At 40.0% G+C, this 26,375-nt stretch overlaps 1 protein-coding gene across 5 annotated transcripts; it reads left to right on the top strand.

Moving 5' to 3' along the window:
* Positions 1 to 2,474: 2,474 nt before the first annotated feature.
* Positions 2,475 to 6,487, top strand: LOC147462632 (amino acid transporter AVT1H-like). Of its 5 annotated transcripts, none has more exons than XM_086484666.1 (4): positions 2,475 to 2,575; positions 2,969 to 3,306; positions 3,437 to 4,044; positions 5,548 to 6,487. In XM_086484666.1, the coding sequence occupies exons 2-4, from the start codon at positions 2,976 to 2,978 to the stop codon at positions 6,082 to 6,084; spliced, it is 1,476 nt and encodes a 491-aa protein (XP_086340792.1). In that variant the 5' UTR covers positions 2,475 to 2,575; positions 2,969 to 2,975; the 3' UTR covers positions 6,085 to 6,487. The 5 variants fall into 5 exon arrangements, with proteins under 5 accessions (XP_086340792.1, XP_086340783.1, XP_086340764.1 ...); XM_086484657.1 differs by having other exon boundaries at positions 2,508 to 2,794; XM_086484638.1 differs by having other exon boundaries at positions 2,508 to 2,805.
* The last annotated feature ends 19,888 nt before the right edge of the window (positions 6,488 to 26,375 follow it).

Genomic DNA, 26,375 nt, shown 5'->3' with positions numbered 1-26,375 from the left:
AGATTTCTCCCTGATTCATTTGGCCTTAAAAGTATAGCAAGTCTAATGCTTTAGAAGTAAGTGGGCTTGAGATGATTCCTTTGTGCATTTAAACCTTATTAGAAAGGTGATAGACAATGGCCTCCTTTGTTAATGCTATAGACTTTTGTTTTCAATTAGACATTATACCATAGAAAGTATGTTATCTTTCTATACGAAGGCTTTTGGAAACCTTTCCTTCTTTTGATTAGGAGTCTCAATTTCTTGGGTTAAGAACTATGCAAGAGCATAAACCTTGTCAACCTCATCATGTTATGCTGTTTCAATGGAGCATAAGAAAAGAATACCACTAGGACTATTGCTCTTGATGAGAAGAACACCGAGCTATGGATATCTTGGTCGATGCCAACTTGGGAGGAACTCTGGTCTATGCGTGAGTTAGTGCATGTGTGCCCTCTCCACGTTCAGTAAAACACGCCACGCAAGAGAAAAATACACTTGTCAATCTTATCATATTTGGTATTCTATAATGGAGTAGTTGAGCATAGTTGAACTATATTGTTCAACTATGCTTTGAAAAACCGTTGCTTCTTTTGATTAGGAGATTTAAAGGTATGGATTAAGAGACTGTGAGATTAGAGATTGGTACAATCCAATGCGGAATTTAAAAAAAGAAACCGTGTCCTTGTTCACATAGAGTGTAATCCTGGTGTTTCTCTCACATCAAAAGGGACAAAAAGGTTCATATTGAGTGGACATTAGAAAATGACATAGCGTGCTAATGTTTGCTATAAAGAATTCTAAGTGGTGTAAACATCTACCATATGCCACAACAATCATCTCCATATTTCCCCTAAATTTGAAGAAACTTCAATCTTACAAATATGTTTTCATTCAAAGAAGTCATCATTTACACTTAATTCAACTATCTTTAATCAGATTTAAAATACTCAATTTTTAATTAGGAAAAATCACGAAATTAGGAAGGTTCAGATTCCAACTTTCCTATAATTGATGAGTGATGGAACATCAAGGAGAAGGATGCACATAAAAATATTCCAATGATGTACTTTCACAAGTGTTTCACGCACGAGGGTTGATGGTAACAGAAAGTGTAAGCTGTAATCCATAGGTTTAAGATGCTTCGTTTGCTAATTTTAGTGGATAGAAGCCAATTTTAGAGAAGCGTAGGAGAATGGTCCTTTTAAGAAGTTATGGCTAGATGAATGGTGTAAGAGATAAGCATGGTATGCAAGTGTAATCCATAGGTTTAAGATGCTTCGCTTGCTAATTTTAGTGGATAGAAGCCAATTTTAGAGAAGCGTAGGAGAATGGTCCTTTTAAGAAGTCATGGCTAGATGAATGGTGTAAGAGATAAGCATGGTATGCAAGTGTAGAAACTGAAATGTAAGACCATATTGTAAGTGGATGGATGTGCCTACACAATATTAACTATCAACTCATTCTACAAGAATTTATAGATACATAAACCACGCAACCACTTCTTATTGTTGAATATTGTTGTGCTTTTCTCTATATTGTAAGAATTGAACGCATGACAAGAATATACCACACTACGATAGATGAGTGGACATGCAAAGGTGAAAGTATGGGTTCACCCATGGTCGTGGGGTGGCTCCCCCATTAGCCGATGTCTCTATGATCTGTTGAAGTGGCCATGGCTTGGCAAGAGCAAGGCAGGAATATGTCATTTTTTGGATATATCAATATAATCCACTCACCCATCATCCGATGTCTCTATGATCTGTTGAAGTGGCCATGGCTTGGCAAGAGCAAGGCAAGAATATGTCATTTTTTGGATATATCAATATACCATTGTGAGTTTTGAAAAAAAAAAAAGATGAAACATTTTGACTAAGATATCCAAATTTGTTCCCATCATTTTGTAAGTGTCCTTTTTCGCTCACAAATCGGATATTATTAGTTTATAATGAAGCAAACACGATTTCGGACGATTTACTAAAATTTAAACTTGTAATTTGTACTTGCTATCTTAGTTTATCGGATTATAATATTTAAAAATATCTTGTGCATTGGTGTGAAGTAAATACCTACAAAGTTTCCCTAATCATGTTCAATTCTTTATCATGTATGTCTAAATTATTTTAAGATTAAATTTATTTAAGGACAAAATACTTTACAATTGCATGCATGAAAGGATGCCCTTTAAAGTCCTTCTACACAAGGGCATGATGGAAATGAAGCAAGGATACATTTTTTGTGGATAAGTGAGAGAGCGGGTTTTAGAGTTACTTTGCCACACAATCAAAACCTACTTCCACCATCGGAGATACACATATGCAAAAGGAAGTGATTTATGTGGAGTTGGCATTAAAATACATGCTATTCAAACTCTAAAAAGAGATGTGCTGGGTCCAGTCACTCTTGTGGGTCTTGGTGTATTATATGAAAAAGCATTAGACAAAAAGAGTCCCCCCCCTCAAGCCCTACTATATATAGTGGGGAACAAGAAAGGATGTGTCAAAATCCTCTTTAGAAGGACTTGATCATTTACAATACTGAGATTGAGCAACTAATCGCAAATTGGAGCCAACTCTTTGCTCAATCCATTTGGGTTAGTAGATAATTGACTGTGTGAGGTGAACTGTGGGGAGTCTATGCACTAACTATATGGGGTTGAATACATAGCTGGAGACATCGAAGCTTATCTGGGAGGCTGCTCTCTTGGAAGTGCATACTGCTCAATTAGGCTTGGTAATCAGTAGAAATCTCAAGTCTAGAACGAGGGAGGAAGACTCTGGCTTGGTCTTCTTTTATCTTTGCATGGGGGAAAGTGAGCAAAGAGTAATTATTAAGGGTTTACTTTTCCAATTTTGCTCTCATTAGAATGGTTCTATTTCGAATTCGCACACTTGGCAATTTGTATGCCATGAAAGAGAGAGCATAAAAAGAGAAAGAGAACGGTTGTCTGCAGGTTTTGATCCCATGACGTATTTGAAAAATGCAGGGGAAAGATGGAGGCTGTTCCCATAGGGGCCACAGTTGGAGACTCTTTAAGCGCAGGTTTACACGAGGAAGGGAAGCGCTGCCCATCAAGGCTACCGTCCGCCAACGACATTGTGGTGGTGCTCGACAAGCAGCAGGAGAAGGAGCAGGTGACCAAGGCCGAGAATGCGGTGGAGCTCCTCAGCAGCGTTATTGTCAAGGTCGCGTCCTGTCAGAATGACAAGACTCCGGCTCCGCCATCGCCACCTTCCACCAAAGTTTTCGACGCAGAGGCAGCGCTGCCACAGCGCAAATCTACATTCTTCCAGGCCACGCTCAACTGCCTCAGCATGCTGTACGGTAAGTGCATGTGTGTGTAAAACTTCCCTCCTTGTAGAAACCACCTACACACACACACACACACACACACACACGCACGCACGCACGCACGCACACAGCACAGCCATTTCACATTTCTGTTTTTCTCCAGGTCTTGGAATCCTTTCGTCGCCCTTTGCTATTGCCCAGGCTGGTTGGATGGGTGCCATCCTCGCCCTCGGCATTGCGACAGCTTATGCATATGCAGCCTACTTGATGTCCATATGTGCAAGATGGAATGCAAGCCGTGGCGGTGGCACATACCAAGCGGTTGCGCAAGCAGCTTTGGGCTACAGAGTGAAAGGACTGATCACCTCGCTCTTCTACATAGAGATATTGGGCACTTTGGTCGGCTACTGCATATCTATGGGTGATAACTTGGCCTATCTTTTTCCGCATTCAGGACTGAGTCTGCCAGGATTAAGTGGGCGGAATGTAATGATATTTGTGGCAGCAATGGTGATGCTTCCATCGGTGTGGGTGCGTGATTTGAGTGCCCTTTCATTCACATCAATGTGGTGCATCATCTCCTCGCTTCTACTCCTCCTTGCAGTACTTCTCTCTGCCACAGTCAGTGGCATCGGCTTTACTCACCCCATCCCCTTCATCCGCCTACGTGGTGTCCCTGTGGCGGCAGGCCTCTATGCCTTCTCCTTTGGTGGTACGAGTGTGTTCCCAAGCATTTGTGTCTCCATGAAGGACCCCTCCAAGTTTACCAGGGTATGTATCCCTTTGGTCTAATTCTACTTCCTTTCTCCTTTTGAACATGAAGGTGAAACCTTTGGCTTTAACAATGAGGGGCAATGAGGGATTGAGGTAGGAAGAGAAAAGTGGCAATCTAGATGAGTTGAAGTTGGGCTTGGTTGGCAAGTAGTCTGCCCTGCATCTCGGGAATTATGACAGAAACTTGGTATGCAGATTTCTGTATTAATGTATGCTCATGTGTATGTGTGTGGTGTGGGTGTGGGAGCATATATTAGTACCTAGTCCTATGCACATTATTGGGCACTGACGACCTTAGTGGGGATGTCGTAGTGTTTAGTCAATGATGGAGGAGATGGTTAGATTGACTTGTTGATGACTACCATGAGTCTATACGTTGCACTTACCTTTAAAGGTGAATTTGTGCATATCCTGGATTCACCTAGGTACATTGCTCAGCAAGTATTCCAACCCAGTTTTTCTTGCAAATAATGGATAGAGAGTGCTGTTATTTTCTTTTCAACTCATTTCAAGACCATATGTGCTTTGAACGGCACCATGGTTAGGCTCACAATGTTGTGCTTACAACAATTGTTTCAAGGATTTGACCCTTTAGCGGGTAGCCTTATTCTTAACCACAATTACATAGACATATTTGGGCTATGTTTTTATCACCTTTTAGGTGAAGAGGTTCTTGTGTTTTTTCAAAACATTTATGGGTTACCTTTTGGTCTAGGGAGAATAGTCATTTGCCAAGCTTTGGGTTTGGGTATGTCGCTTTCTGATAGCATTCAGGGAGAGCTTTGACTGTAGCTTGATGGCCTTGATTGTGAAAATGTTGGGGTTGGTTATCTGATAGCAAGTAATCAACGAGGAGGTCTAGAACATTGGAAGTTTCCCCTTGGTGTATGAATGCCCATGTCATACAAATATGCCGTACTCTACAAGCATACTGTATGACTGTACAAAACAACACGCCGTACTCACTATATAGACTGTAATACACTCTATTTTCCGGTACTAACCCATACCGTATTTTATTGTTGTCGGTTCAATGACCACCTCGGGCTGACTCCGAGTCCGACTCTAGAAAGAGTTTTTCCGTTGAATCTTTTGGATTGCACATAGCAACACGGAGAACACACTTGAGCTGTCTGAACAGGCTGTATTCAACTTTTGAGGTCTTTGCTACATGGCAACCACAATGAATGTAGTTCTTGACAGCATGGATTAGGTTTGAAGTCGTACCACTTTTGAAGTACTAACCTGTCAAGACTCAATGGCAGAAATAGAGTAGAGCTAGCTAATCTACCCTCATTGCTTTACCTTCGAATATCGAAGCCTTTTCCTATGTTTCCATGCATCATTTATTCATCACTATAATGCAAGCCTAAGTTTGGTTGTGTTTCTTGCAAAGAGGCTTCATTGTTTTGGAACAGAAAGTGGAGTGCATTACTATGCTTTTTTGAATCCATGACTTTTGTTAAGTCTTCTCCTTATTGGTTTTGTTTTTTTGAACAGGCAGTGGTGCTAAGTTTTTTTATTGCTACCGCTTCTATGGTTGGACTCGGTATAGTGGGGGCTTACATGTTTGGACAGAACACAGCTTCTCAAATAACTCTTAGCATGCCAATTCATTTCATCACCACAAAAATCATACTCTGGATGACAGTTGCTACACCCATGTTCAAATTTGCACTCCAGTTATCTCCAATAACAACAGCATTAGAGACAACTCTCTACGAGCGTTGCAAGGCCTCAAGGACTTTACTTTATGGGGTGAGTACACTCATGCGCTCGGCGGTCCTAGCTGGCATTGCAATTTTTTCTATGATCTTCCCCTATTTTGAGTACATTGTGGCATTTGTTGGCTCCTCCATGACCATAGCCATTTGCTTGCTCTTTCCATGTGGGTTTTACTTGAGATTATTTTGGAACAAGCTAACGATAAAGGCAAGAATTATGATAGTGGCTTTGATACTTCTCGGGGCTATTGTCGGAGCATGTGGCACTGTGGTCTCAGTTCAAGGCTTGATCCACAAGAGGACATCAAGTTAAACCTGAGTCATTTTTTGATGACTATCTCTAGCAATGAAGAGTCGAGGCCAGCCATTGATGAAGTAAGCACAAAGAGTGTCATTGCCTCCTTTATGACAATCTCTTACAATACACCCCTAGTTTTCTAAATTCATAGAAGCAACTCTCTTTTTCCCACAAGAGTTTCAAATTTTGCAAGTGTTATCGGCTTCAAAAGAAAGCCATCGCTCTCTACTTATTACATACGATTACAAAGAGCAAGCCATGTGTAGAGTGCACAAAATTTTCTCATACATACAACCAAGGATCTTTGGTATGTGTATAGATTTTGAACTAAGGCTGCCAAAAGTTTTCTAAATTGTAATGTGGCAACACAAGTGCCACTATACTAGTAAATTTATGGAAGGAAGCCTTTCAATGCTTATTAACCATTAAATATGAGTGTTAACTTTTTAATACAACCCCGAGTCTTTTTTCTCAATTATCGATGCGTAACAATGATATTAAACTCTTTAAAAACAAGTTTTTTTTGTAGTATTTACATAACTCATAATATGTGATCTTACTATAATTGCCAAGGATTACTACATTGTTTAAGGGAGAGGCTCAAGTTGGATAAGATTAAATGATTAAATAGTAACACATTTTGTACACAAAGCAATGACAGATCAAATAAATATATAGTGAAAGATTCCAAATTATTAAATTGAAACATTTTTCCTTGAAGTTTAGAAACACTTGCCACAATGTAGGGTTGTGAGAGGCTAACTTTGAAGCCTTGAGTTGCTACATGTGTGCCCAAGTCATTCACTACAAAATATTAAGATAGCACACGCAAATAACATAGGAGTATTTGATTTATAATTTAGTTATAGGATTTATTTTCCAAATGGGATCTAGCATTTTATGGAATGTCATTTATAGCAGGGTTGTTTTTTTAAAGTTTTACAAGTAACATAGAGTTATGATAAATCCCTAATGAACAACTTTGATTTGTCTCCTCTCTCTCTCTCTCTCTCTCTCTCTCTCTCTCTCTCTCATTTTATTCTTCATTCTCTAGCTCACTGCACAAGAGGCCTTAGGCAACTAGGTCACATTGCCAAGCCCTTGCTCTAGCAAGAGGGTGGTTTAATGTGCTTTTTATGAAAATGATACCAATTATCTGGTCGCTTTTATGCTCACTTCATAACAAATACACTTTGTATATAGAAGGATATCCAAGTATAATTTGTAACAACATGAGAATAAACTATGTTGTTTGATTGAAATGGTTACAGCATAAGGAATGTGTCCAAATTTTCTATCTTAGTTCACATGTTAGTATTTTGAAGGATTCCTCCTACTTCGATGGGAGATCTTTGTGGGAATGCACGGGTTGTTAACAAGATCGAGGCTTTCGTTGATTTAGAGAGAACCCATACATCTCTTGAATGTATCCTTGTGCTTGAAAATACTTCTTTGAAGTAATTCATTGTGTATATTTATCTCATGATATGGTTGACCTATTGGTACCCAACCTGGTTCTACAACTTGGATATATGCCCAGGAGAACTAACAATTGGGTCTTTGTCCTCTTCTTCAATTCCTTGAATCTTGATGGGCACTTTTGTCTGATAATTTGATTCTTAGTTCTTGGTACCTATGAGGTGAACGCAGAGTTTGTTGAAGTGGATGAACTAGTTTACATGGTGCAACAATTGTTCGTAGAGATGTGTATTGAAGTTTCTTTTACAACCATTGGTATTGTCTCAACATGGATCTCCTTTAGTATGGTAGCTACAAGTGGAGTGTCCATCTAACTTCTTCCCTTAGTAATGGAAAGGCCCCTTCATAAATTTTTCCCTGTACATAACTGATGGTAATTCCTTCATACTCTAGATCTTGGTAAAAGTGGAGTTGCATTCTATATCAAGCTTCTCTTGCAAGGTATAAATCACATGTTCATAGTTGTTGTCATTTCTTGAATAGACATCTCCAAGAAATGAATAAATCCCCATATCTATGGGCACGAAGTGAACTCGTCAGCCGTAGGCACTAAGATTTTAGTTGGTTGAGTCCTTAGGTTGCATTCCATTGAGGATAATGGGTGTGCTTAGCTTATGATTTATCTCAGCTTTGATTAGAATCTTCAAGTCATATTAAATCTGTTAGGAAATAAGACGTAGCTAAATAGATAATTGAGTAGATTACTTAATGGAGAGAGACAGATTTATATACACGAGATTATAGAGTAGAGAGAGAGAGAGAGAGAGAGAGAGAGAGAGAGTACACACGATATACGTGGTTCACCCAATGTGGGCTACGTCCACGGGAAAGCAACCACTCAATGGCTTTAGTACTTCAAAACAAGAAGTAGTTTACAAAGGGATTATACCCTTAATGGAGCTCCCGCCTTGCTTCACTCTCACCACCTCACACTCACCTTGTTGCATCAACTTCACACTATGAAATGTGTGTAGAAATGGCCTCCTTTTATAGGCCAAAAGGGCTGCCCTCTCTTATGAGAGACAGCCATGTGTAGCCGCCTTTGTGTGAATAAGTCTAAATCAGACCCTCCAATCCACCCATGTGTGGCCGCCCTTGAGAAGACAAGTCCGCTTTTGAATTTGGCCACCGGCCAACGGCCATTGACTTTCGACCACCGGCCACTGGCCATTGACTTCCGACCACCGGCCATCGGCCATTGACTACCGACCACCGGCCAACCGACCGGTTGTTTTCTGACCACTTTTCAGCCGCCGTCCGGCCATAATATTCCGGCGAAAAAGAATATTCCGGCGAAAAAAAAGTCTCGGGGGGCTCCGCCCCCGAGGCCTTTAAAGTTGCCCCTGATTCTTGTCCGTGAAAATTTTGGTTTCCGGTGAGTGATTTTCCTTCATGCATGATGGCTTCTCCTCATAATGGGGGCCTTACAAATGTGCACTTTTACCACAGAAAATTACGAAGGTAAATCAGGCTCCATACTTAACAATCTCCCACTTGGAGACTGATCTCCAAACCAAACCTGTGACTCCTTTCCATTCTGGCTTCTTATCCTTGAATGCCGATTGAAGATGAGCAAAAGCTCAACTTCTCCTTGTTGACCACCTTTGTAAACATGTCTGCAGGATTTTCACTTGTATGCACCTTTCCTAGCTTTAGTTGTCCCTCTTCCAAAAGAGTGCGTATGAAGTGATATCTCACCTCAATGTGCTTTGTCCTTGAATAAAAGGCTGAGTTCTTCGCAAGATGGATAGCGCTTTGGCTATCACTGTACAAGACACAATTGTCTTGTTTGAATCCAAGCTCTTCTAAGAATCTGTGAAGCCACAGAATTTCTTTGCTTGCCTCCGTCATTGCTACATACTCTGCTTCCGTGGTAGAAAGTGAAACCACTTTCTGCAGCTTTGAAGCCCAGCTTACTGCTGTGCCTCCAACCGTGAACACATAGCCAGTAGTGCTCCTTCGAGTATCTTTGTCACCTGCCATATCTGCATCAGCATACCCTTCTAGAAAAATATCAGTTCCTCCAAAATACAAAGCATTTGTTGTTGTCCCTTTTAGATACCTAAGTATCCACTTCACAGCTTGCCAATGCTCTTTACCTGGGTTATCCATGGACCTACTCACAACTCCCACTGCATGTGCAATGTCTGGCCTTGTCCAGACCATAGCATACATTAGAGAACCTACCGCTGCAGCATATGGAACTTTAGACATATAGGCTATCTCCTCTTGTGTCTTTGGACACATATCCTTCGTTAGTTTAAAATGACCAGCCAAAGGTGTAGAAACTGGTTTTGCATTTTGCATTGCAAACCATTCTAGTACCTTCTTGATGTAATCTTCTTGAGATAGCTTTATTGTCTTCTTCGTCCTGTCCCTTGATATTTTCATACCAAGTATCCTCTTTGCAGCACCTAAATCTTTCATTGAAAAAGATTTGGACAGCTCCTCTTTTAGGTGTTTGATGTCCTGCATGTTAGCACTTGCAATCAACATGTCATCAACATACAACATTAGGATGATGAATTTCCCATCTCCCAAATTCTCCGTGTAGACGCAGTGATCCGAGTTGCATCTTGTGAATCCATGATCCAACATCCATCGATCAAACTTCAAGTACCATTGTCTTGATGCTTGCTTTAAACCATACAAGCTCTTCTTTAATCTGCAAACCATTTTCTCCTTACCTTTTACTTCATACCCCTTTGGTTGAAGCATGTAGATTTCCTCCTCTAAGTCACCGTGAGGGAATGCCGTATTTACATCCATTTGCTCGAGTTTAGATCATGAGCAGCCACAAGGCTTAAGAAAAGCCTAATTGAGTTCATTTTTACAACAAGAGAAAATATTTCATTGAAGTCAATACCTTTCTTTTGAGAAAAACCTTTTACCACAAGCCTAGACTTGTACCTTTTCTTCCCACCTTCTTCTTCCTTTAGCTTGTACACCCATTTGTTTTGAAGTGCCCGCTTACCTTTAGGCAACTCAACCAACTCCCATGTTTGGTTGCGATGTAGTGAGTCCATCTCCACTTGCATGATCTTTGTCCATTCTTCTTTGGATTCATGTTGCATAGCTTCTTCATATGATTCCGGCTCTCCAGAATCTGAGATCAAGAGATGGTTGAATGAAGGAACAAACCTTTCTGGAGGTCTACTTGCTCTTGTAGATCTTCGGGGAATAGGTTGAGGCTCCTCATTTGGTTGACGTTGTTGCACATTGTCACCGTTTGCAGTCCTTGAGTCTTCACCGTCCTCAAGCTCCATGTACTCATCACCTGTTTCTTTTGTTTGTTTTCTTTCCAAGTAATCTTTGTACATATTTTGTTCATTAAAAATTACATCCCTACTCCTTAAGATTTTACCATCTTCAGGATTCCATAGGCGATACCCAAAGTCTCCTTCTCCATAGCCAATGAAGAAACACTTTTTGGACTTTGCATCTAACTTTGATCTTAGGCTTCTATCTATGTGCATGAAAGCCTCACACCCAAACACTTTGAGAAATGCATAATTCACCGGGTTACCTGTCCATGCCTCTTCTGGAACTCCCCCATCCAATGCCGTTGAGGGTGACCGATTGATTAAGTACACAGACGTACTTACAGCTTCCGCCCAAAGCTCAAGCGGTAGGCCTGCATGTAGCCGCATGCTTCGTGCTCGTTCCATGATTGTCATGTTCATCCTTTCCGAAATCCCATTTTGTTGAGGTGTCCTTGGGGTTGTCCTTTGCCTCCAAATGCCATTGCTAGCACAAAAGCTTTCAAAAGCTTGGCTGCAATATTCGCCTCCATTGTCGAATCTGAGGCATTTAACCTTGGTACCTGTTTCATTCTCCACAAAGGCTTTCCACCTTTGAAATATGGAAAATACATCGGATTTATTCTTCATGACATAAACCCATGTTTTTCTAGTCGCATCGTCTATGAATGTTACATAGTACAATGAGCCACCAAGTGATGGTGTACTTGTAGGACCCCAAACATCAGAATCAACCAACTCAAGTTTTTTATTTTTTCTTTCATTTCCTAATTTTTGAAATTTTACCCTCTTTTGTTTACCATAAACACAATCTTCACAGAACTCTAAGTCCACTTCTTTCAAACCTGGTAGAAGCTTCTTTGTTTGAAGGATTTGCATTCCTTTGGCACTCATATGCCCAAGTCGGTAGTGCCACACCGCACTGTCAACTTCTGTAGTTGCTGCACAAGCTGAAGGTTGCGTGCTAACAGTACACAAGTAAAGTGTACCGACTTTTTCACCCTTGGCAACCACCAAAGATCCCTTTGAGATCTTCCACCGTTTGTTTCCGAATGCAATGTTGTGACCTTCATCGTCCAATTGTCCTGTAGAGATCAAATTTTTGCGAAGAGAAGGAACATGCCTAACATCTTTAAGCTTCCATTCATTTCCGTTAGCAGTTTTGATAGAAACTGTACCTTTGCCGACAATCTCATAAGCTTCATCATCTCCCAAGTATACATACCCAAAATTACCTTTGGTGTAGTCTTGGAAATGTTGCTTGTGTGGTGTCGCATGGAATGAAGCCCCGGAATCTACTATCCAAGAATTAGACACATTGTCTAATGAGAGAATTAGAGCATCTTGCTCTACTTTACCTGCCACATTGGCCTCCGATGTTGGCTTGTTGTCTTGAAACTCTGTCTCCTTCTTCTTCTTGGGCCAGCAATCCTTCTTGATGTGGCCCTTCTTGCCACAGTTCCAACATTCAAGAACTGACTTTGTGCGTGACTTGCTCCGCCTTGAGCGATCACGACCCTTTTGGTTTTTGAACCTCTCCTTAATCCTTCCTCTTGTTTCCACTGATAGTGCAGCACTTGATGATTCTCCTGTGCTTCTCCTTCGCATTTCCTCGCTTGGGATAACACCCACAACATCATCAAACTTAAGAGTATTTGTGCCAGAGATAGAATTACTTACAGCCATCACAAGGCTGCCCCAACTATCCGGTAGAGATGATAGTATAAGGAGAGCTCGTACTTCGTCATCGAAATTGATTTTCACTGATCGAAGTTGACTTATGTTTGTGTTAAAGTCATTTAGGTGTTCTGCAACTGAACCATTCTCTGTCATCTTTAGATTGAACAAGCGCTTCATAAGAAATACCTTATTGGATACCGATGGTTTCTCGTAGAAGTCGTCAAGTGACTTCATCAAGTCCTCCGTGGTCTTCATCTCCGAAACATTGAAGGCCACCGTTGACACCAAGCTTAACCGGATTGTTCCCAGTGCCTTTCGATCAAGGACAATCCATGCTTCATCTGCCATTGTTGCGGGCTTCTTCGCAAGACCGCCTAGTGGCAAATAGAGGTCCTTCTGGTAGAGATAGTCTTCAATCTGCATCTTCCAATGTTGGTAGTTTTTGCCGTTGAACTTCTCAATCTTGAGCTTCCCTTCCTCCGCCATAACTCCCACTCAATTCAAGGAATCCTTTCCTTGAGATAATTTAGCTACGAGCAAACCTTGCTCTGATACCAGTTGTTAGGAAATAAGACGTAGCTAAATAGATAATTGAGTACATTACTTAATGGAGAGAGACAGATTTATATACACGAGATTATAGAGTAGAGAGAGAGAGAGAGAGTACACACGATATACGTGGTTCACCCAATGTGGGCTACGTCCATGGGAAAGCAGCCACTCAATGGCTTTAGTACTTCAAAACAAGAAGTAGTTTACAAAGGGATTATACCCTTAATGGAGCTCCCGTCTTGCTTCACTCTCACCACCTCACACTCACCTTGTTGCATCAACTTCACACTATGAAATGTGTGTAGAAATGGCCTCCTTTTATAGGCCAAAAGGGCTGCCCTCTCTTATGAGAGACAGCCATGTGTAGCCGCCCTTGTGTGAATAAGTCCAAATCGGACCCTCCAATCCGCCCATGTGTGGCCGCCCTTGAGAAGACAAGTCCGCTTTTGAATTCAGCCACCGGCCATTGAATTCGGCTACCGGCCACCGGCCATTGACTTTCGACCACCGGTCAACCGACCGGTTATTTTCCGACCACTTTCCGACAGCCGTCCGGCCATAATATTCCGGCGAAAAAGAATATTCCGGCGAAAAAAAAGTCTCGGGGGGCTCCGCCCCCGAGGCCTTTAAAGTTGCCCCTAATTTCTATCCGTGAAAATTTTGGTTTCCGGTGAGTGATTTTCCTTCATGCACGATGGCTTCTCCTCATAATGGGGGCCTTACAAATGTGCGCTTTTACCACAGAAAATTACAAGGGTAAATCAAGCTCCATACTTAACAGAATCTCATTGTCTGAGCTTAATATTTCTGCAAAGACTTGGAAGACCCCTCCTTTGAATATGTGAGTCCCAATGTTGAAGGACCCATTGCCAATTGATGATCATCAACCTTGACATGAAATACTTCATTCTCCATTTGACATGCTAAGTGGACATTCCAAACATGCATGGCTAACATCACAATGTACACATTTTGGAACCTGCTTAAACCTTTTTCCTCCTTGATTTGTGGTCTTGAATGTTGAGGCTCTTGAAAAGGTTGTGGTTGTAAGCTAATGCTTGACCCCTTTGTGCTTTGTTGCAATACTAGACAATCTTTAAGATTTATGTCTATCCACAATTTTGATATATTTGCATACTTTCAAAATCCCTATGTGATCGTAATTTTTTTCTATTTTTCTTTTTGGGTTTCAAAAAAAGCGTTGAGAAGGGGTTGTTGAGTGATGGTTATAGGTATGGTTCCCCCTTCCTAAAAGGTTCTCTAAGCTATATGACTATGTGATTTCAAGTGAACACATTATTGTATCATATTTTTATTTTTATATTGGCCTCTTGGTGATTGAGCCAAAATTTGGGAATTTTTGACTTCAATTTGTAGCTGCATCTAGTAATGGAGGTCTTGTATCGAACCTAGCAAATGTATCTTGTCCATCATTTGAAAGCACCTTGTAGATGGAACCATACAGATCTATGCACTATTGATCTCCTAGGCAAGCTACTAGACATTTATTTAAGTTAGGGGGATTGCCATGTACCTTGACCAATACCCATCCTCATAGAAGAGTTGAACCCCCCAATTTTGTGTACCACTAACAAGATCGTTATGAGTCCTAGCCTTGGGTTTTTATTGAGAGTATCTTTACTCTCATCCAATTTATCACAAGTGTTTAGCTAGATAAGCTGTTGGAATTAGGGTTGCAGAGAAACACACACAACTTGGAGAAGACGAAGGAAGCTCAAGGCACACAATAGAGAGTGTGTTACTTGGTGTGCAATGGAAAGATAGATAGCCCTAGAGTGATGGGCATATATACAATGCACCAGGGCAAAAACCTCCTAAAGAGGGAAAAAAATGCCCTGGCGGTCCTAGTGTGTTCACACACATCACTAATACATGTATATGGTAACAAATCCCCCCTGCCAGTGATGAGGTGAACGAGAGCTGGCACATGAGTAAAGGGAAGTTACATGCCCTGAGGACATGATCAGTCCACAAAGGGGAGTAAGCCCAAAGCTTTGCGGAAAGCTTCGAGCCTCTCACGAGACAATGCCTTTGTGAAAAGATCTGCAAGGTTGTCCTGTGTTGGCACATCAGCCAAGCTGATTTCTCCTACTGAGAGCCTCTCCCTGACATAATGATAATGCACCTCAATGTGCTTTGTGCGAGCATAAAAAACTGGGTTCTTCGCAACTGTCAATGCGCTCTGACTGTTGGTGTAGATAGTGTTGGGAGTGTCCTGTCCAATACCCAGGGCATCAAACCCGCAGTGGCGACCATGGCAACAGGGCGGGGTCTCGCTGTCAAGACAGGAGTTCGTGGGGGAGGGCAACCGAGCCCGCCGGCTGGGAAGCAAGGCAGAATCGTGCTTGTGAGTGAACGGTGCAGCACAGCTCGATTGAGTCAGGGCTGTTAACGCCCCCCCCGGGGGGGGGGGGCGGAGAGAGAGAGAGAGAGAGAGAGAGAGAAGATCATTTAAAAATAGAAAATTATGTGATTGTTACCCAAAAGCTTAATCTTTTCCTACATTGAATTAAATGTTATGACAAACATAAGACTTTGTGCTGATGATTTTAATGTCTCACATGGAACTAATTGTCAGGCCTAGGGTAAGACCGGCGGCAGGCCAAGGGCCACAACAGACATGCAATCAAGGGGGGCCCTATTATTAGCAGGAAGGGCCTACATAGGGCATGGCTAGGTGGAGAGTTGCATGGTCCAGTCCCCCACGATCTTATACTAAGATTAGAGGGATCAACGTGGCCATGGCAGATAAGGAGAAATAGGAGGGTGTGGAGTTTTGGAGCCCCGCATGGGGGATGCATGGATATCCATGGATACTCTATCTCTCTCTCTTGCTCGATCTCAAAACACGTGGAGAAGAAGCTTGGGCCGAGCCGATCCTTGGCATGAGGGCTTGTGGAGGAAGAGGGGCCGATGCACCCTGCTCCCAACTCTGGCATGGAGAAGCTATACGGATTCGAGTCGGCATGATTTTTGCCTTTCGTCACTAAAACAGGGGCCATGGAGCCTTGTTACGATCTGCAACTCGATTCTTCTTCTCGCTCGCTCCTCTATCTCTACCACTAGCAGCCAACAGCCACCGTTCATATTATTGTTTAACTTTGGGCACCCTAGGGGCCCCTCCCACCACGAGAAGCCAAGATGCTCACCTTCTCTTTGACCGTGGCCTTCCAAGGCAAGGGTTACAACAGGCACCTTGTTGAGAATATATTATCTAGATGCTCTCTCTTGTCTCTAAGCACACTACCTATATGATGAGATCATACAAGAAGAGATTCAAGCAAAGGGGATGACATTTCATTGGCTTTATTTTCAAGGTTAAAATTGTGAGAGAAGTCATGAGAGAGAGAGAGAGAGAGGAAGAGGGATAAATAGCCCTCATCGCCATCATGACCTACAAGCCTCAAGGGCCAGTATATACAACTAGTGTGAGAAAAGGCCTCCAATCCCTGCCTACATACCAAGTCACAGCAAGGTCAATCCATAAATAAATAATGTAGAGACACTTATGGAAAAATGGGCCTAGATGAGTGGTTGGACAAAAAATGAGGAATCAAACCAAATGCTCGACTAGGACCGGATGCAACCTAAATGCAAAGTAGGTGGGTGGCTAGTCCTGGAGACACATTAGCCATATAAGCATGCCTCAAACCATAGTGAAGCAGCAAAGTGGTGTAAACACTAACACCCTCTCTCACACATAATGTTGAACAAACCGCCGGATTGACAATAAAGATATATGTTGGGATGTCCATTGAAGAATAGAAATGACAACAACCACCCAAGAATCTTTGAAGTAAGACTCTGTCACAAGTAGTATGGACAACTGTAAAAAGTACTCATAAGATATGCGCAATAGCTATAAAGGAGTGTCATTAAGCATGCTAATGTCCAATCTTGCCAATGAAGATCTGTGGTCACTCATATGAAGAAAAAGAAAGAAATTGCAAACCAACATGGCCAAGCGATCGATCCACAAAAGCTCTAGGAAGCTCAGGCCTCAAGGAGTCTACCTTCCAAAATTCACTTATAGCACGTGTATTCAAAATGTATTTTGGCAATCCCTCTACACATTCAATTTACCCTAAATTAATTGATCCCTTTTCCTTCATAAACTTGTAATGTTTTATAAAAGTTTTATTTTTTAACCCTTCCAATATATATAATTATGTAAACTAATTGAAATTATGAAAAGCCCTCTTTTGAAACTCACGTGCTACACTTACATTTTGAGGTGGGCCCCTCAAGGGTTAGACGAAGTTTGCACCACAAACTTTGTCCATAAAAATCCACTCTCAATGGTCTACATTGTGGAAGCTATAGTATGTTGTAGCAATCACTGATAGATTGCACAAACCACAACTAGATGGTGTCTTGTGAGTAGGTAGATTCCTCCAAGATCAAGGAGAGACATACTAAGCAGTCTGATGAGGGAAAGCTAGACTAAGAACGTTAGGGACCAAAATGAGCAAAAAAGGTATGTGTAAGAAGGTATGCTCTATTAATCACAAAACCACCAAGTATGTCTCTCATTTAAAACATGCACAAATTTTGGATGAAACACAAATCAAAAAACTTGAAAAAAACATCATTCATACATTTAAATGAGCATTTATAGTCTCTTAAAGAAACACTCCATTGAATTAAGAGCAAGAGTAAAATTGAATGAAAGTTATTCATAGTTTAGCAAAGGTTCTTAGACAATGGAAACATGTGAAAGGGTCACAGTGGCTTTTTAAAACAATAAGAATTTGATAAAATCACTAGGTTGAGTTTAACAGGAATTATATAAAGCAGACTCCTGGTGACGCTCTAAAATGCAAGAAAATTCAAGCCATGTGAGGCTGTGAAATGAAAGGTGAAATAAAACGAACTCATTAATATGTGTGCGTGTGTGTGTGTGTGTGAGTGTGAATATAAATATAAATATACATGTATAAAATCTACTAGAATTGTGCAAAGTGAAGCTTCACTTTAGCATTCCAAAGAAGAGAATGCAAGAAAAGTCAAGCCATGTCAAGATGGTGAAATAACAAGGTGAAGCTTCACTTTGGCATTCTAAACAAGGTAAAGATTTTACGGTGTCCTCAAGAAGGCAATATTTTTAGTAGCTATAATAATTGTGTGTGTGTGTGTGTGTGTGTGTGTGAGAGAGAGAGAGAGAGAGAGAGAGAAGATCATATACAAATAGAAAACGATGTGATGGTTACCCAAAAGTTTCATCTTTTCCTACATTGAATTGAAATGTTATGGCAAAGATACGACTTTGTGCTAAAGATTTTAATATCTCACATGTCACTAATTGGTAGGCCTAGGGTAAGACCGAATAGCAGGCCAAGGGCCACGATGGACATGCGATAGGGGGGCCTTATTATTAGCAAGTAGGGCATACATAGGGCATGGCTAGGTGTAGAGTTTCTTGGTCCAGTCCCCCGTGGTCCTATATTGGTATCAGAGCTCATGGCTCAGCGTGGCCATGGTGGAGAAGGAGAAACAAGAGGGCGTGGAGTTTTGGAGCGTCACATGGGGGATGCATGGATATCCATGGATTCTCTCTCTCTCTCTCTCTCTCTCTCTCTCTCTCTCTCTCTCTCTCTCTCTCTCAAAACACACCATGCAGAAAAAGCTTGGGCTAAGCGGAACATGGGGCATGAGGGCTTGTGGGGGAAGAGGGGCCGATGTACCTTGCTCCAACTCTGGCATGGAGAAGCTCTATGGATTCGTGTCGGCATGAGTTTTGCCTTTCGTCGCTGACACATGGGCCATGGAGCCCTGCTGTGGTCTATAAATCGATTCTTCTTCTCTCTTGCTCGTGTATCTCTGTTGCCAGTGTGGCCAACAACCATCATTCATATTATTGTTTAATTTTGGGCGCACTAGGGTGCCCAAGGGGTCCCTCCCACCACAGGAAGCCAAGGTGCTTGCCTTGGCTTTGACCGTGGCCTTCCAAGGCAAGGGTTACAACGACCATGATACTACAATGGTAGGAAATTCTAGATTTGTAGAGATAAAAATTAAGGACTAGAGTGAGAGCATAAGACCGTGGGCATGCAAGGGCATGCAAGACCGCCATAATTGTGCCATGCAAGGGCATGTAGGAACGCATGCATACCATGAAAAGCTATGGAAGCACAATCTCAGTGATCAAAGGCGTCATTGAGGGAAAATTGAAGCAGCTCGATGTGTGATGAAAGGGTTCTAACGATTCCAGGTCCATGGAATGGATGCGCTAAAGCACAAGCCATGTGATCAGCACGACAAGTTTCTCCAGGCATGTTGCTCGAGGGCATTTAGGAGGTAAGCAAAAGATTTCAATTTTACTTTCTACTTTCCTCAATAACATGTTTCATCAAGGCACGAGCAAGGCTTGTGCAAATCGTGTTGTTATCAAACTCTCTTGCAAGCATGGCTTGTCCAAGGCGTAAAAACCCAGCACAGCTAGATCATAGCGAGGTTTGTGTTTAGAAAACTTTGTCTATCCAAAGCAAGACAAGGGCCTATATAGGGCATGGCTGGGTGGTGATGAGCATGTCCAGTCCCCTCTGTCTCACAATGTTTGCATCCATTGATACACAATTGTTGTAGCATTCTAAACAAGTACGACTTGATTTTGTAATAGTAGGGTTGTGCATTGCTTATGAAGCATATTCTTGAGATGGAGAAAGTATCACCTCTATTGCATAGCTCTAGCATGCATCAAAGGATATTGCACTTAAGGAACTCAAAGCACAAGCACGGCTTGTGAAAATTATCATAAATGTTAAAATTTTGTTGCATACATTGTTGGAAAAGTCCCAATGATTTGATTGCAAATTTGAATCAAGCAAGGCTAATTGAGAATGATCTCATTTAAAAAAAGGTCTTCGTCCCATGCCTGACAAAGGCCAGGGCATGGTAGTGCTTGAGAATCTCATAGAGATCAACACAGTTTGTTGCTAGCCTTGATGAAGGGGGCACAAGTACTCAAAAAGGCTGATCACATTAACTACAATTCCAAGCAATTGTCAAGCAAGTTGCGAGGGCTTTACTTCTAGGAAATTTGTCTACCCATGTTAAACTCAGACAAGGATATGATCCACCCATTGTCTGCAAGCATGATACAATGATTTTTTCAAGACATCTTGGGAGCAAGGCTCCATCTATAAATCTGTAGGATAACAGTAATCAAGCCAAGTAGGTATGAGGTACATCTCTTGCAAGTATTTTTATGTATTTCAATACATTGTACAATTCAACAAGATCGATTATTTGTGAATTCTCAACAAGGTCAAATTTCTTTTGCTATGACATTTTTCTGTGAGCAAGAGTATCTTTAGCTATGAGCAATGGTAGCATCCAAAGTGGGTCTATTGAGAACTATCATGCAAAGACAAGACTTCTCGCGCTTGGAATATGCTGGGAGCATACGAACTTGGTGGAGACTTTCCAAGGTGTCTGCAAGTTATGACATCCTAAGAAGGCATATATGGTACACTTGATAACTCACTCGAGCAGTAGATATGGCTATGAGTCATATTAGAGCAAGTTTTTTACTTATACATTACCAGAGACCTGCCTACAAGCGAGCAACAAAGTTAGTAAATTTTAAGTTATGCTTGTTTCTTCTATAATTTAACCTTTTATTTGAGAAAAGATTTCTCAACTGTGCAAAGCAAAGTGCTTTGCCAAACTTCATGTGAAGCAAGGCTTCTCTTATGTGCCAAGGTATTATTGATTGACTTCAGATCAACAATAATGGCACTCATCTTTGGCACTACGTAAATATAAGCTCACTATTTATGCAACAATGCACTCTGATGTATCCATGCCAGTGTAATCGTGTAAGGCACCTATACCAGGGGCTCACATGGTTGAGACTGTCATTGAAGCCAAGATCTTATTACTCTATGTTTCGATATATATGCATGGCATACTAGTACAATGGATGTATGACACCCATCATTGTATATTCTTTCGCTATAGCACTAGCTACTCTTTCAAGGACGAGGTCAGTTATTGATGTCTTAAAAAAATTTTATTTATGTTTATTCACAGACAAAGTGCCATACTAACGTCACCCTAATACAGTCACGATCAAATACAAGGTAGGTAGGTCAAGATGTGACTTATGGTACCTCTCTCTAAAAGAACGTTCTACAAGCACACTGTTGTAGGCTTATAGGATAAGCTATATTGACACAACCAGTGTCTGCACAAAGGCATGCATAGGGGGCATAAAACACATTAGAATAAGGGGTTTTTCTCAACCTAGCGCTCTCTCTTTCTCTTTCCTAATTCTCTACAAAAAAGTGAAACTAGGCATGATTTTACTAAAATCTTTCTATGAAAATATGATAATAGGAAGGACTAAGAGCCATCTATTTTTGAAGGGCTAAGAGCCACCTACTTTGAAGGGCTAAGAGCCACCTATTTTGGAATGGCTAAGAGCTATCTGTTTATATTCCATCAGTGATTGCTTTCAAGACTGAAGAATTCTATGCAGTTAAGTACCCATCGATTCTAATGGACAAGCAAGAGTCTTGCCGTTACTCATTTTTTGGGTGTTCTTTTAGCACTACACACTTTAAGTGTGAAGATCAAGTTGATTTTTTAAACATCTTAAACTCGTAAGGGCTTATCTCTACCAAGGTGTATAGATGAATCCAACATTTCACACAACACGACTGTTCACAAAAACCCAAGTTTATGGATTTTTGGGTCTAGAAAATATCCAGTTGTGAATACAATTCCAACTTTAGTGGATCTTCTATTTTATCTATAGCACTAAGAGTGTCTATATGAGTATAGTTTTTGGGTATGACCCAACTCATGATTACTAATTCACTTATTAAGTGTTGATGGTCAATTCTTGGAACCTTCTCACTTGCACTTTCAAGGAAAGAAGTCCATCAGCTGCCAAGGGGTAGCGGAAAATTTCAACTTCCAAAGTTGACTTCAATTACTGTTGATTGCTAGTTGAGCAGTTTCCTTGCAAAGTCTAACCAAGGGGTTTGACAATGTAGATTTTAACCAAGGGGTTTGGATTGCAAAGGCAACACCCAGGGTTACATGAGCAATACTACTTGAATTTCACTAATGTTCAATTAGTGTTCCTAGGCCTTTGCATGTAAAAAATTTGGGCAAGTGCCTTTGACTATAGGTAAGTCAACACTATGTTCAATCTCAAGGTATGCATTTGATTTGGATTGTTGAATATTTTTTTGTTTCCTTTTCCAAGTAGGATACATAAAATTCAATGTTTTCATCCATTTTTCTCTTAAGAGACATGACAAGGTCATGTAGGAGCAAAGTATTTTGGACTGTAGTGTCCAACATACATTCCTACATTATGCAATTCTTGGCACATGTTGTCACATGAGATACAACATGGTCTAGGAACTCAAGGAGTTTGGTTTAGCAAGTGCGGATTAAGGCTAATCAGGGTGCCTCTCACTCTCGTCATACATTGTTTGCAATTACCTCCACACACAAGTACACCTCTTACTTGAAGGATGTTCTCTTTTTTTACATCCTCCACATGTGGATAATATGAGTCTCTGGATTGGCGCCCTCTATTTAAATTATGTGTTGCGACAAAGTCCCTAGGTGTTGGTCGAATCTGTTTTATAGAACATTTTTAGCACATCATATTAGGAACAAATTCAATGGCTAGAAATTGTCAAATACTCAAAACAACTTGTTCAGGTTACAAGTGTTGCTAAACAACATTAACGACTGGTTGTTTATGCATATAACAAGGCTATGTGTTGTTATGAAAAAAGTTTCATTATTTGTACCTAGAAGTGATTTATGTTTCACCTTCTGTTATGGTTCAAACGCTTTAGCAAGGCTTGTAAATGATTGCAGTAAAAAGTATTTAGTTTCTTTTCAAGACTATTTACACTCCTCTTTCATGTGTGCTAGGAGAATCACATTCGCCATAAGTATTGATAGGTATGATCATGGATATGTAGGTTTGGATTTGTTTTTACTAAATTCATGCACACTAGGTGTTATGGGCCCTAGTGTTTAGAAAGGGCTGATTTGGAGTGGCATGCATATTCATCACATTAGTTGCTTATGAAGCATTTTTCACTCTATGTGCAATATCTCTATGAGATTACTTTTGGATCTACCAATCACCAATAGAGGTCATGGCTCGGCGGGTGCTTGTGGATCTATTGATTCCTCAACAATGTTGTATGACATTATGATCCTCGTTTATTACCAGTCATTTTGGAAGACTATTTGCTAACCGAGGATAGCAGATTGCAAGTGTAATTTTGTGCTAAAGGATACGCAAAGAGTGTATGTTAGTGCCAAACAATCCAATTAGCAAGCATGTATCGCTCTAGTTGGAGTTTGTTTACCATAAGGTAAAGCATGTTTGTGACGTGGATTAGTCCCTTCATGTTCAAGTCAGGTTCTCAACCTTGAACACTAGTTATGGTGGAGCTATTTATTGATGAGAATTGATAAAAAGTTAAGGACTTATATTTTGCTGATAATTTACGTCAATCAGTTACTTCATAGAAAGTGAAAAGAGGTACTCTTTTGGGTACATCTTAGTTATGATAACTCGTTTAGCATACTCAAGTGAGTTCTAAATTGATTCTACATGCTATGATGGATATGAGCTGGTTACACAAGGCGGTTACAAAGGGACAACAATGTGGAAAATCAACATGTTATTCTTGGTTTCATTGAACCTCCTACTGAACCGTGTTCCGGTCAAATGAACATCTGGATCCATGAAGGATGTCACTGTGGAAAAAATTAGTGTTCTTATGAAGATACAACCACTTTTGTTTTCAAGGAAATCTTTTGGCATCCCTCTTGATTAGCCCCAAAATAGGACTTTTTGGCATCAAAACCACCTAGAAAATACACTATTGGATACCTTTGGCCACCATTGATCTTCATATCTACCTGATCCCGTTGTTATGAACTTGTAAACCCTCAAATATCTTCTTTCTTCCTTTGCTACCATTGACTTTCTTGAGATGCACCAACGTTAGCTTTTTTAAATTTATTTATATTTACTGACTTATAGATTGATAAGACATTGATTAATATACAATCGGATCGATATCTTATTGATCAATATGTATATTGATTGATAGCTTATATATCAAGATAAATATACTATAAAAGTAGAGGTTTTTGCTTCCGAAGCATAACTCACATTTGCACAAACTATGAGGATAACCCCAAGCAATGAAAGGTAGAGGAAAAAAAATAAAAAGAAATTGGTTCTTGTGAAAAAGTACTAATGTTGGTGCCTTAAAAATATCAAGAGAAGTAATTATATGTTTGGATTTAAGCCTATATATATTAAAAATAGAAAAGAGATTGAACTCTTTTTCTTTTCAATATGCATAAAATAGTGATAGATTATGATGAGAATTTCATAATAATCTATTTCTATTTTTTTGTAGTGTTTAGAAAGGACCTACATATACTCTTATGCTCTTTATATATTAAATATACATAAAATAGTGATAATTTATCGAGAAAATCATAATCTATCTCTATTTTTGTGTAATGCTTAAACATACCAAACTAACCTATTAAGTGTCTTTATCACAGAGTGATTAAGGGCATTTTTTTGTACATAGAGTTAACTTTGAGATAGTAGATTTTTAATTAAAATATTGTATTGATCAATAAGATATGGATTTTTATACACTAATATTATTCATAAATTTGCAAATAAGTTGAGTACTAGTGAATAATATATACTATTTATATATTTTTATTATTCAAATTTTTTAATGCAACACAAGAGATGTAGAGGTCTATTCTCAACCACACCAGTGTGGCATCTCAGTGTAATGGGTCTAACGATGATGGTGCCAAGGAAGAAAACATAGGCAATGCAAATTATGGAGAGACTTATGTAGTTGTATAACTGAGAAGGATACAAATGTGCATGTTGTTTGGACATGTTTTTCAAAAGCTATGCAACTCATGAATCTTTCAAGAATGGTTCCACAACAATGACAAAAATATCAAGAAGCTTGTGAAAAGTCATTGATGCTATCATAAATGCTTGGGGAGAGAAGTCTATGTATCACTCCATATGGTTATTAATTTCGCTCTTTTTAATGTGCTTAGTTTTTATAACTAAGTTGACAATTTCTATTGGGTATGTGGTCACCACATATTATTTTCCCATGGCATACACTTTATGAGCATATATGGGTTGCTAGATATTTGGAGCACTCAAGGAATGGAGAAATCTCATTACCATTGTTGTGTCATGGCACATTTACAATGTGAGATTAAAACATTTGCCTCACTTTTTATGCTTTTACTTCACAAAAAAAAATCTCACTTTGAAAAACCAACAATTCATACCCTCTTTATTCACCTTCCATGTCCCTTGAACCTATCATATAATCAAAATATCATTACCTTTTATTAGAGGCCTCCTTACGTGCCTTTTAAAAATTTCTTCCAATGCAACAAAAAGGGACTCAATTTTCATTCTTTTGCTCTCATTTCTTTTTTCTCAAGAATTTTTATGTAGTTTCTTGGCCAAGATAAAGTTGTTTGACGAATATTTAAAGCAATAACACATAATGAAAAGTTTAAAGACATGGTTTGTCTTCGTAGCAGAAGCTGGCCTCAAGTACATAAGTCACATTTAGAAAAAAATCCAACTTCCCCTTTGTTCAATGGTATGTTTTTCAAGCCATGATCTAGCCACCCTAACATGGGCTTCCCAAGGGATTTAAGGCAATTATTAGTAGTGCATATAAAGAAATAAATTATTATGTAAAAACTATCATTTTATTGAAGCTATCAAAACAAGAATCCACCATGCATATCAATAAGGCCATTGTACAAAGAAAGCTATGGAAAGTATTAAGAGGAAAAACCATATTAAATAGTGAAAGACCCTAAGAGAAAGAGAAAACCCACATGCAGAGTCACAAAGGTAAGCACTAAGATCAATGCCAAACTGTAGAATCAAACATAAGAATATATTTTTAATCATGTCAAAGTAATCTCCTAGATGCCTAAACTCTCTCTACACGGCATGGGTCCACACACAATGTTGACAAACACCCTCTGTGGAGCACATCGTCCAAGCTCTAGACACATGTAGTGTCTCCCATCATCCGGTTGCACAAGATTTTGCTAAGCCACCACATCCTGAAAACACATCCAAACCATAGTCATTATTGTCCATAAATGTGGCTATCAAACCACCTGACCATACAATATTGACATAAAACTACTTTCCAATACCATCCACTTCCAAATACTCTGACATTAAATGGACAAGATGTAGCTCACTTGAATAATATGTGTGAGCTCTCTGTACCA

The sequence above is a fragment of the Adiantum capillus-veneris genome, chromosome 2 (genome assembly GCF_014529385.1).
Source record: "Adiantum capillus-veneris isolate H3 chromosome 2, ASM1452938v2, whole genome shotgun sequence".
Lineage (NCBI taxonomy): Eukaryota > Viridiplantae > Streptophyta > Polypodiopsida > Polypodiales > Pteridaceae > Adiantum > Adiantum capillus-veneris.
This window is presented reverse-complemented; position numbering and strand designations above follow the sequence as displayed.